Here is a 12490-nt window from a genome sequence, read left to right on the forward strand (position 1 = left end):
TATCTACCGCTGATCCTCCAAATCCTCCAAAAACTACAATATCTATCCAGACAGATTTGACTTGGATTACATCCGATCAACCTGTTAATATATCTTCTGTAGTAACTTCAAATACATCTTCTACTCAAACAATAAGCTCATCTGAACCTTTGACTGCTGAGGCTGATGTAGAGTTTGTTACTAAAGAGCCAGAGACTGTAGAACCAGCTACTATTGAATCTGCTGTTGTTACTTTGACCAGAAAAGAAAGAAAAAAATTAAACAGAAAACAAAGTACGATGAAATCCTCATCTTCAGAGGTTTTGCTCCACAACTCCTTTGATGCTCTGAACATGGACGTAACCCCATCGTCCGAGAGCAATAGTAGGAGTCCATCTTCCTCACGTGCCCGTGAGAGATCCCCCATAGAACCACCATGACTCAATCTCCTAACATAATTCAGTGGAACTGCAGAGGACTTAGGAATAATTTCAATGAAGTCCAATTATTAGCACAAGACTATAAACCATCAGCTTTTAGTTTACAAGAGACCTATCTTAAGCATACTGATAAATTTGAATTGCGTCAGTACAATTCTTATCATTCTTTTTCACCTCCAGGTGATAAAGCCACTGGCGGTGCTTCCATTTTGGTGAGGCAGGGCATCATCCACAGCCCTGTTCATCTCCATTGTAAACTTCAGGCTGTTGCTGTCCGTCTTACTCTACAAATAAATTTCACACTTTGTTCCCTATATATTTCTCCATCCTCAAATTTGCAGCAGTCTGACCTTCAGGATTTATTTGACCAACTCCCTAAGCCCTGTATCATCATGGGTGATCTTAATGGGCATAACCCTCTATGGGGAAGTTCTAATACAAACAATAAAGGGAAAATCCTTGAAGATTTTATTGCTAACAATAATCTATGCATCTTCAACGACGGCTCGACCACATATTTACATCCTGCAACAGGTACGTACACTGCATTAGATCTGTCAATCACAGATTCTAACTTATATAATGAATTTGTATGGTCAGTCCATGATGACCTTTGTGGAAGTGATCATTTTCCGACAGTGCTTACAGCTATAAACCCCACTGATGATCCACCTATAACAAGATGGAATTTTTCTAAGGCAAATTGGCCGTTATTTCAGAACATATGTACTGACAAATTGCAACACGAACTTTTTATGGATGTTCCTGACCCGATTCAGTTGTTTTCCGATCAACTGAAAGGTATAGCTGATGACACTATTCCTAAGTCCTCTGTAAACCCACATGTTCGTAAACCATGGTTTACTTATGAATGCAAACAAGCTAGGAAGCGTAGGAAGAAGGCTGAGAAATACTTTCGACGCCATCCTACTGTCCATAATTTGAATAATGTAAAAATTAATTATGCCAAGGCTCGCCGAATTTTTAAACTCAATAAACGACAGACCTGGAAGGATTATGTTTCCAAAATAAATTCTCGCACGCCTATGTCAAAGGTGTGGAACATGATCCAAAAAATTAAAGGCAAAGGTTCCAAATCAAGTATTCATCATCTCAAAGATGACAATAATTTATTGACAGACAAGTCAGATATTGCAAACAAACTGGGCGAAACTTTAGCCAAACATTCTTCTTCGTCAAATTATAATCCAAAGTTTCAGAAGTTTCAACAACAGCAAGAAAAGAAAAAAATCAATTTTATTTCTGACAATGGCGAAGATTATAACGAAGTATTTTCACTACATGAGCTACATACTGCTTTAGCACAAGCTCATGATACTGCAACTGGTGCTGATGATATCCATTATCAGCTTCTAAAACACTTGCCTGAATCTTGTCTTACAACACTCCTGAATATTTTTGATGATATTTGGACAACGGGACATTTTCCTCCTTCGTGGAGAAATGCCATCGTTGTACCCATACCAAAGCCTGGCAGGGATCATACAGATCCATCCAATTACCGACCTATTTCATTAACTAGCTGTGTTTGTAAAACCATGGAGCGCATGGTGAATAATCGCTTAGTTTGGTTTTTAGAAACCAACAATTTAATCAGTGATATCCAATGCGGTTTTCGTAAAAACCGAAGTACAATTGATCATTTGGTTCGTTTAGAATCATTCATTAAAAATGCTTTTATAAACAAACAACATGCTGTATCTATCTTTTTCGATCTTGAAAAAGCTTACGATACCACTTGGAAGCATGGTATTTTAAAAGATTTACATGACTTTGGTTTAAGAGGCCGCTTGCCTCAATTTGTATCACAATTTTTAACGGACAGACAATTTCAAGTTCGTGTTGGATCAACCCTGTCTGATCATTACAATCAGGATCAGGGGGTTCCACAAGGCAGTATTTTGTCTGTTACCTTGTTTAGCATCAAAATAAATAGTTTATCTAAAGTATTAAATGACTCAATCGATGGGTCATTGTTTGTGGATGATTTTAATATTTCATGTCGTGGTAAAAATATGCGTACAATTGAAAGACAGTTACAGTTGTGTCTTAATAAAATTCAAAAATGGTGTCTTGAGAATGGATTTAAGTTCTCACAGACAAAGACAAATTGTATACATTTCTGTCGGAAATATAAAACTCATAAAGACCCAGAGCTCTCTTTAGATGGTACTCCAATTAAGGTTGTAAAAGAGGCCAAATTTCTGGGATTGATTTTCGACCACCATTTGACGTTTCTGCCGCATATCAGATATTTAAAGACTAAATGCCTGAAGGCACTAGATTTATTAAAAGTTGTCTCAAATTCAAAGTGGGGAGGGGATCAGAAAACCCTTCTTCACTTATATAGATCTTTAATTCGCTCTAAGCTGGACTATGGCTCCATTGTGTATGCTGGAGCTTGCAAGAGTAATCTAAAGCAGTTAGATTCAATCCACCATCAAGGACTTAGACTGTGCCTTGGTGCATTTCGAACTTCTCCTGTTGACAGCCTCTATGTCGAGGCGGATGAACCCTCTCTGAAACAACGCCGTATTAAATTGTCTCTCCAGTATGTTACTAAATTACGTTCCAATCCCTCCAATCCTGCTTATGATTCCGTTTTTCATCCTCTATTTGAAGAGCTGTTTCAGAAAAAAACAAAGCTGGTTCCACCACTTGGAATTCGGATCAAAACTCATTTTCATGCTGCCAATTTAAATCTGGATATTATCTCTCCTTACCGTCTTTTGTCTTCTCCTCCCTGGCAGTTGGTGAGGCCGGAGGTAGACATTTCCCTCACTCGTTTTCTCAAATCTGACACTAATCAACTAGTATATCAACAGGAATATTTACATTTAAGATCTCAATACGATACACACCGTTCAATCTTTACTGATGGATCCAAGGACGGTGGCAAAGTAGCTAGTGCTGCTGTCGTTGGATCAAAACATTTATCATCTCGAATACCAGACAATAGCTCTATTTTCACTGCTGAGGCCAATGCCATCCTTACAGCCATGTTATACATTCAGAAACAGTCTGCATGTAAACAATTTATAATCTTTTCTGATTCTCTATCTTGCCTTCAGGCACTGAAAAACGTCTCTTCTAATCATCCAACTATTTTAAACATTTTAGAACTTTATAATGATCTTTCAACTGGCCAATACGACATCGTCTTTTGTTGGTTGCCTAGTCATGTGGGCATACAAGGCAACACAATGGCTGATGCTGCAGCTAAAGCAGCGCTCAACAAATCTGTGACACCACTTCTAATTCCATACAGTGATTACAAACCTGTGATCAGATGTTACATCAGAGATCTTATGCAAATGAAGTGGGACACCCAAGTAGGTATCAATAAATTACATCAAATTAAGCCAAATATCGGTTACACCTACTTGGGTTGTCAGTCCAGATTTGATGAGGTCATTTTACGACGATGTCGAATTGGCCATTCAAGATATACAAATGAATATTTATTAAAAGGTGAAGATCCTCCGTTCTGTATCCCTTGTGATGAAAGAATCACGGTCAAGCATGTCCTGCTTGACTGTATTGATTTTTCCATCACAAGGGATAAGTATTTCAAAGTTTCATCCATCAAGGATCTTTTTAATCATATTAATTCTCATTTAATTCTTGGTTTTTTAAAAGACATAGAATTGATTGATAAATTATGATATGTATTGTATAAAGTATGTGCTTTTAATTTGGTAAAATGATTATATAACTGTGATTGTTAGTGGCTGTACTTTTAAAGGGGGTTGAAGTAACGTAAAATAATTGTCCCCCTGAGAAGGTATGTAAGTCCCATTTCATTCAAAGTATTTTTCATTTTCCATGTTTTTAATCGTAGAATTCTTGTTGTTTTTAATTGTTTTGGCTTAAACTTGCCGACAATCACCAGTAGCCAGAGGGATGGTGTAAATCCTGCTGGGTTACCATGTAGGTAGCAGAAGTATCGTAAGTCCCCATGGTACCTAGTATGGTGACCTCCCTTTGGTTATTGGTGATCTATAGCCCATTTTTATTGTGTACTGTGTTTTGAATTGTTATGAATTTTATTATAATATGCTAGTTTTACAATCTACATCTGTGATAATCTAGTTGTTTTACTGTCCTTCGTCGACAGAATTTTATACAGTTTACATATATGTTATTAAAGTCACATTTTCTCTCGTCACGATATGGCTGCAATATTGCCGATGTGACGTTAAATATTAACTCACTCACTCACTATAAACAAACAACATGCTGTATCTATCTTTTTCGATCTTGAAAAAGCTTACGATACCACTTGGAAGCATGGTATTTTAAAAGATTTACATGACTTTGGTTTAAGAGGCCGCTTGCCTCAATTTGTATCACAATTTTTAACGGACAGACAATTTCAAGTTCGTGTTGGATCAACCCTGTCTGATCATTACAATCAGGATCAGGGGGTTCCACAAGGCAGTATTTTGTCTGTTACCTTGTTTAGCATCAAAATAAATAGTTTATCTAAAGTATTAAATGACTCAATCGATGGGTCATTGTTTGTGGATGATTTTAATATTTCATGTCGTGGTAAAAATATGCGTACAATTGAAAGACAGTTACAGTTGTGTCTTAATAAAATTCAAAAATGGTGTCTTGAGAATGGATTTAAGTTCTCACAGACAAAGACAAATTGTATACATTTCTGTCGGAAATATAAAACTCATAAAGACCCAGAGCTCTCTTTAGATGGTACTCCAATTAAGGTTGTAAAAGAGGCCAAATTTCTGGGATTGATTTTCGACCACCATTTGACGTTTTTGCCACATATTAAATATTTAAAGACTAAATGCCTGAAGGCCCTCGATTTGTTGAAAGTCGTATCGAATTCTAAGTGGGGAGGGGATCAGACAACCCTCCTTCACCTTTATAGATCATTAATCCGCTCTAAATTAGACTATGGCTCCATTGTGTATGCTGGAGCTTGCAAGAGTAATTTAAAAAAGTTAGATTCAATCCACCATCAGGGACTTAGACTGTGCCTCGGTGCTTTTAGAACTTCTCCTGTTGACAGTCTCTATGTCGAGGCTGATGAACCCTCTTTGAAACTACGCCGTATTAAATTATCCCTTCAATATATCACAAAATTACACTCTAACCCTTCTAATCCTGCATATGCCTCCGTTTTTCATCCTCAATATGAAGAACTGTTTCTGAGGAAACCAAAGCTGGTTCCCCCACTTGGAATTCGGATTAAATCAAATGTTATTGCTGCCCATATAGATTTAGATCTAATCTCTCCTTACCGCCTTTTGTCTTCTCCTCCCTGGCAGTTGGTGAGGCCAGAAGTAGACATTTCCCTCACACGTTTTATAAAATCTGAGACCAATCCACTCATATATCAACAAGCATATTTACAGTTAAGAAATAAATACGACACTCACCGTTCAATCTTTACTGATGGATCCAAGGATGGTGGCCAAGTAGCATCTGCCACCGTCATTGGATCAAAACATTTATCGTCCAGAATACCAGATAATAGCTCTATATTCACTGCTGAGGCCAATGCTATCCTTACAGCCTTGGGATACATTCAAAAACAATCTGTATATAAACGATTTATAATCTTTTCTGATTCTTTATCTTGTCTTCAGGCACTAAAAAAAGTCTCTTCAAGTCATCCAATCATTTTAAACATTTTAGAACTTTATAATGATCTTTCAACTGGCCAATACGACATCGTCTTTTGTTGGTTGCCCAGTCATGTGGGCATAAAAGGCAACACAATGGCTGATGCTGCAGCTAAAGCAGCCCTCAACAAATCTGTGACACCACTTCTAATTCCATACAGTGATTATAAACCTGTGATCAGATGTTACATCAGAGATCTTATGCAAATGAAGTGGGACACCCAAGTAGGTATCAATAAATTACATCAAATTAAGCCAACTCTCGGTTACACCTACTTGGGGTGTCAGTCCAGATTTGAAGAGGTCATTTTACGACGATGTCGTATTGGCCATTCAAGATATACACACGAATATCTATTAAAAGGTGAGGATCCTCCGTTTTGTATCCCTTGTGATGAGAGAATCACAGTCAAGCATGTCCTGCTTGACTGTATTGATTTTTCCATTACAAGGGATAAGTATTTCAAAGTTTCGTCCATCAAGGATCTTTTTAGTATCAGTGCTCATTTACTCATCGGTTTTTTAAAAGAAATAGAATTAATAGATAAATTTTGATTATAATATGCATAGTTTATAGAAAGTGATTTTAATTTGGTGAATTGAATTCATGACTTGAATTGTTAGTGGCTGTATCTTCACAGGGGGTTGAAGTATCGTAAAACAATTGTCCCCCTGGGAAGGTACGTAAGTCCGGTATCATTCACAGTATCTTTTCATTTTGCTGTGATTTTAATCGTAGCATTTTTGTTGATTTTAACTGTTTGGCTAATCTTTCTGATCATCGCCAGTAGCCCGAGGGATGGTGTAAATCCTGCTGGGGACCATGTAGGTAGCAGAAGTACCGTAAGTCCCCATGGTCCCTAGTATGGTGGCCTAGCTTTGGTTGCTGGCGATCTACAGCCCGTTTTTATAATGTGTCGTCTGATTTAATTTGATCGTTTTATAGCTCTAAAATTAGTTTTTAAAATTATAATCTGTGATATATTGCTAATTGTTATACTGTCCTTCGGCGACAGGTTTATATATATAATAGAAATGTTTACCTTGTTCAAGTCACGATATGGCTGAAATAGTGCCGATGTGACTTTAAATATTAACTCACTCACTCACTCACCCATACAACCAATTGTTAGACCACCGACTAGAGCTTAACAAAAGTGTGATAAGACAAGAGCATCCACGCTATACGTACTTGAAATAGACAAGAGTGGATGTCGCGCGTGTTGTTTGTGAGAATAGTGCCGCCGTTGTTTAGTTTCCATCAATGTATATGGTAGTGATGTCTGCCCACAACACCACTGAACCACTACTATATGTGTTGTGCTAAGGTACAGTACTGGTAGCGTTCATCTTCAAACTCCCACCATCTGTAAACTCGAGAAGGACCCTCGTTTTCGTCACTGAACATGTTGTGACGCCAATGACGCAACGTCCCACTCCTTTCTTAAAACGTTTGTGATGCCAATCAATGGAGAGTATGCAATCCTAAATATTTCACCCATCATTTAACCCCCGTAATTTCCAATACTCAGCTTGTATACATGCTTGATGATAATCTGAATCTACTCCAAGTTGACTGCATTGTAGTAACGCTTTCCGTCGTACTGTCACCATGGTCGTCTCGAGGCAATTAGGTCGCACAACATCTGCCTCGCTGTTCGGGACATATATACATAATATTTAAGGAATACAGGACAAATACACAATAAGCGGATACCTGCGATACAGCGATGAGCGGAGTTTCCAGCTCATACATACGCTAGCCCTGCCGTGTCAGATTCGTCCCGACACGGGTGACCGAAGTCATTTACTCACTCGTAGAATCAGCTCCCGGGTAAAGGGAAAAGAACCTCAGAATTAACATTTTTCAAACATTTATTAAGCAATATTCAAGCAATACATCAAGCAGCATGACAATCACCGGTAAAACCTTCCACAGTCGGATACGTATACGTGACACAACACAGCTGCATTGAACACATATTACAATAGATAGATTCCATATTCAATGAGTGTACACAAAATAATATTGATTGTGGTTGGTTTTCGGGTAGTTCTTTTTGCTAACATTATTTAAAAACCTATCCTCTGTCGTGATCGAATAGTGATAAATAATATCCGGTTATATTTAGTATTGGGAGAAGACAACAGAGACTCACACATGGTAGCAATTTATATGTTGTCGCGGGTGGCACATGTTGACCCAATTCACAATGGAGAGTTGTTGCATATTTAGAGTGGAAAGTTCGTGCAAGGATTTGATCATCGTAGGTGTGAATCCAAGACTCGCCCTCGAATTTACCCTGGTTATTTTCAGCACAATGCCAATGCTCGTGGCTATACTAAAGTTCATCGACCTGCATCAGTTCGGACTTTCGTCCCACATTACAGTGACACCCACCCCAGCCCTGCCCCCAACATAACAGAAATACCGTTTGTAATCGTGGTGACCACAACATACTCACTCTAATAAAGTCTCACTATTAAAATGTGATCGGGATGGTGCATTGATGGTAAAGGATTAAGCTTGTTGGACAAATCTAGCTTCAAGTTGATAATTGTGACATGGGAGTGTGTATTTGTACAACTGTATACACGGTCAACACGTAGACAATAAACATTACACCTGCTCAACATAAAGATCGCATATCGCTGTGGTACCGAGCAGAACTAAGATGTAGATCTAATATTGCGGACTGTGGCATAAAACAATATCCATTCAGGTAACTTCTGTGGTAGATAGGGTTATGTAACCTGTGTTGTGCTAGCAACGACAAACAGTTATATGGGCTGAAGAACCATACACAGTGGAACCTCGTTATTCCGGACCCTGTTAATCCGGAAACCCAACCTTTCATCTAGGAACATTTACATGTAAACAAAGTGACATTACTTTGTAACCTTTTTTCGTTAATCCGGAAATTTAAAATCCGGATAAACGGGGTTTCACTGATCATCGTTTTTCCATCGTCCTCTGAACCTTCAACATTCTTTCAAACGGCGTCATAGCATGCTCAAACATACAGTAATAATCGTGACAGTGAGAGTGTTGCAGTGACTAGGAGAGCCTGAAGTAGGGAAACCATGTACATCTACACTATGCCGACGTTGGAAGAGAACAGTGAGTTAGACGGGCACTATGAACATGTAGATACCTTTGCAATCTTCAGTGCTAACGCTATCAGCAAGAACCCAGGCAATATCATATCTGTGGTGAGGATTCGTCTGACAGTCATCCAACATGCTCCACCAGGCTCCACTATGCCACTCGGCACACGGGTAGGCTGAATTGTTGCAGTGGTCCTTGGCACAGAAGTGACTCCCATCCAGGGTTCTAGCTAGGTCCCCGAGGTTGAAGCGGTCTCCGAAAACGCTATCCCCAGTGAACCCTGACACCGACAGCTGATACTCCGAGGCCTCGTCACCGACGTAGAAGGCACTGTAAGACACTTGACCGGGAGTGGTATCAAATTTCTTCAAGGACACGTAAAGCATATAAGGTCGGACACTGGTCAGAGCGTGTATCTTCTCTAGGCCCAGCCACATGTAGCAGTCGGAGTTGTTGAACCCAGACTTGTAGTCGGCCCAGGGGACGTCGAGGTACGTCACGGGTGTCGCCTCGCAGCCACTGATGGTTTTGTTCCTGAACATCATCATGATACTGACGCCTTGACATTCTAGGTTAAACGGTTGTGCGAAGATGGTCGGCCAGACAATGTAGGTGCCAGGAGAGTTACTAACGTGCAGGGAAACGTCTGTACAGTCTGCAACGGGAAAATAATATTTTTACAAAGTAATCATTGATGATGGATAATGTTACGAGAGGGCTACAGAATATGGGACACAGATAAGAATAAAATATAAGTTTCACCAGTATGAAATGTCGTGGATGGGAACTACATTTGTTTTTCAGCTCACATTGATATTCGTTATAAACTGAAATAGAGTCCAATGAGGTTGTTATCAAATTAACTGATTACAGCCTCGATTTGACACTCTCCTGTCTTTAAGAATGACGTATGTATTGACAATATGTTTTGCGTTTAAGGTTTTCACGTGAGAACCGGTGTGCACACTGTGTAAATCAGTTCAGTTAGGCTATCAAATGCCGTGGAATCACTTGCCATTTATTTATTTTGGTACGGCAGTAAACGTGAGATTTGTGAGCACTGCACAAACACATTAAAGGGAGTACATATTGTACAATGCCGAGTTTCAGCAATGTAAAACAATATCACAGCCAGAGACACTAGACAAGGCTTCACAGACCATCCATGTCCGGGTTAGAACCCGGGTTCTCAACAAACACTTAAACCACAGGTCAAACCCACTGCCCATCAAATCAAAGAAAACCGATACCCTTGGGTAAAAGCAATACAAAATTACCTTCAATCCGGGTCTCACACTGTGTCCCCGTGAACGAAGGGAGACAATCGCAAGTTGCACCGACTAAGTTACCACCGTTTGCACACGAGGTCGTTGTTTCTGTTGTTGGTGACAAGGCTTCTGTCTGTAAATATATTTTTTTCCAATCAGATATCTTTTTTCAGACCATAACAGCCTACTTATGATTACTATACTCTATATTTCTATTCAATAACGATAGCTCATTGTTCGTTTTTCCCCGATTCACAACCAACATCTCTGTGTGTCAGATGTAGATGAATGTGTCAAAGTGGATGGTTACTGGAAAAACAGGGACATCCATATGTTCCAATAGGCCAAAAGGCCTTTATGCGAGAAGAGTTGAGGTGTAGTTGTTTGTTCTGTCATTTCTCTAGGAAATTGAGGTAAAAGCGAAAAAAACGTAAAGGTGTATTAACGTTTTAGAGTCAGAAATATGAGTAATGGGTGATCCTTATTGGGGTCTCACTGTATATGAAAATCATTAAAGTTGGTGATGGAGTGAGTGATTGACTTATTACCTGCGTCAAAGCATCCTCCTCCACAAACATCTGACACGTGGCGTTGAGGACGCTGCCTTGGTCAGATGTCGTAGCCATCAGGTAACAGACGTCGTCGTCGGGGCAGTAGACTACGCCTGTGCAGAGGTTGACGCCGACACACCGAGCAAGACATTCAGTACGGGACGATGTTGTCACAGACTCGATGCTGTCGGGGAGTATGTTTGTGGTGGTCGCTGCTTGAAGTGTGTAGAGGCAGGACTTGGTAGAAGCAGCAGCTCGCACTCTCTCAGGATGAAGGAACACCATGAACAGCGTGCAGAACAGCACCATGTTCAGGTAAGTGGCCACCTTCTGTATCCTCCAGGACGTCATGAGGACTTGAGCTCTAAATGTGGTCAACTGATGTTCAAAATGAAAGTCACGGGGATTTATCTCTAAAGTTTCAAGTGTGAAGTGCCAGATATTGACCATAAGAGTATGTAGTGCATGTGGATGCTACCACACGCCTATGATCAATAGATACTGGAAGTTACACTTGAATGATATGGAGTACTGTCAGGAGCATCCAAGTGTTTGTCAAATACTGGATACCAGGCATGTGAATCGACGGACAGGGAAGGTATTGTTGCATAACAATAACGGGTCATCATCAGTTGACAGTGAAGCATAAATCTGTGAGAGACATTGTTTCAAAGTTGCTGTTGAGATAAGTGTTTTGGGGGAAGACATCATTAATAACAAAGGCTCTGAAATATTATTTTGAATTATTGATTACTTAAAGACCGTGGGAAAGACATCCTTAGCACCTAGGGTTCCGATATCATTTTTGGAATAATTGATTACTTTGAGACCGATTTATTTTTAATTTCTTTAAGGAGACTGCTAGGTTTGGCTTGAATCTATGTCTTTATAATCGACATCCGGGGGTCAAAGATGAAGTATCTTACACAACGGGTTTCCAGTTGGTCGAAGATGAAGTATCTTACACAAGAGATTTCCAGTTGGTCAAGGAAGAAACGTTTTATTTTACAACTTACAGTTGATCAAGGATGACGCATTTTAACACTACAACTTTCCAATTTGTCAAAGATGAAGCATTTATTGAACAGCTATCCAGTTGGTAAAGCATGAAACATTTTACACAACAGTTTTCCAGCTGGTCAAATATGCAACATTTATTCAACAGTTTTCCAGCTGGTCAAGTATGGAACATTTATTCAACAGTTTTCCAGCTGGTCAAGGATGAAGCATTTTACACAACAGTTTTCCAGCTGGTCAAATATGCAACATTTATTCAACAGTTTTCCAGCTGGTCAAGGATGAAGCATTTTACACAACAGTTTTCCAGCTGGTCAAATATGCAACATTTATTCAACAGTTTTCCAGCTGGTCAAATATGGAACATTTATTCAACAGCTTTCCACTTGGTAATGCATGAAACATTTTACACAACAGCTTTCCAGCTGGTCAACGATGAAGCATTTATTCAACA

General features: G+C 39.4%; 1 protein-coding gene across 1 annotated transcript; it reads right to left on the reverse strand.

Annotated features, from left to right (window-relative positions):
• Nucleotides 1–8095: 8095 nt before the first annotated feature.
• On the reverse strand, nucleotides 8096–11371 carry LOC139470291 (angiopoietin-related protein 3-like). The gene is made up of 3 exons (XM_071252650.1): nucleotides 11017–11371; nucleotides 10478–10601; nucleotides 8096–9855 (listed from the first exon to the last, which is right to left on the reverse strand). Exons 1-3 carry the CDS (start codon nucleotides 11368–11370, stop codon nucleotides 9218–9220), a joined length of 1116 nt encoding a protein of 371 aa, XP_071108751.1. The 5' UTR covers nucleotide 11371; the 3' UTR covers nucleotides 8096–9217.
• Nucleotides 11372–12490: the final 1119 nt, after the last annotated feature.

Source organism: Haliotis cracherodii, unplaced genomic scaffold (genome assembly GCF_022045235.1).
Source record: "Haliotis cracherodii isolate W230 unplaced genomic scaffold, xgHalCrac1.p SCAF_20, whole genome shotgun sequence".
Lineage (NCBI taxonomy): Eukaryota > Metazoa > Mollusca > Gastropoda > Lepetellida > Haliotidae > Haliotis > Haliotis cracherodii.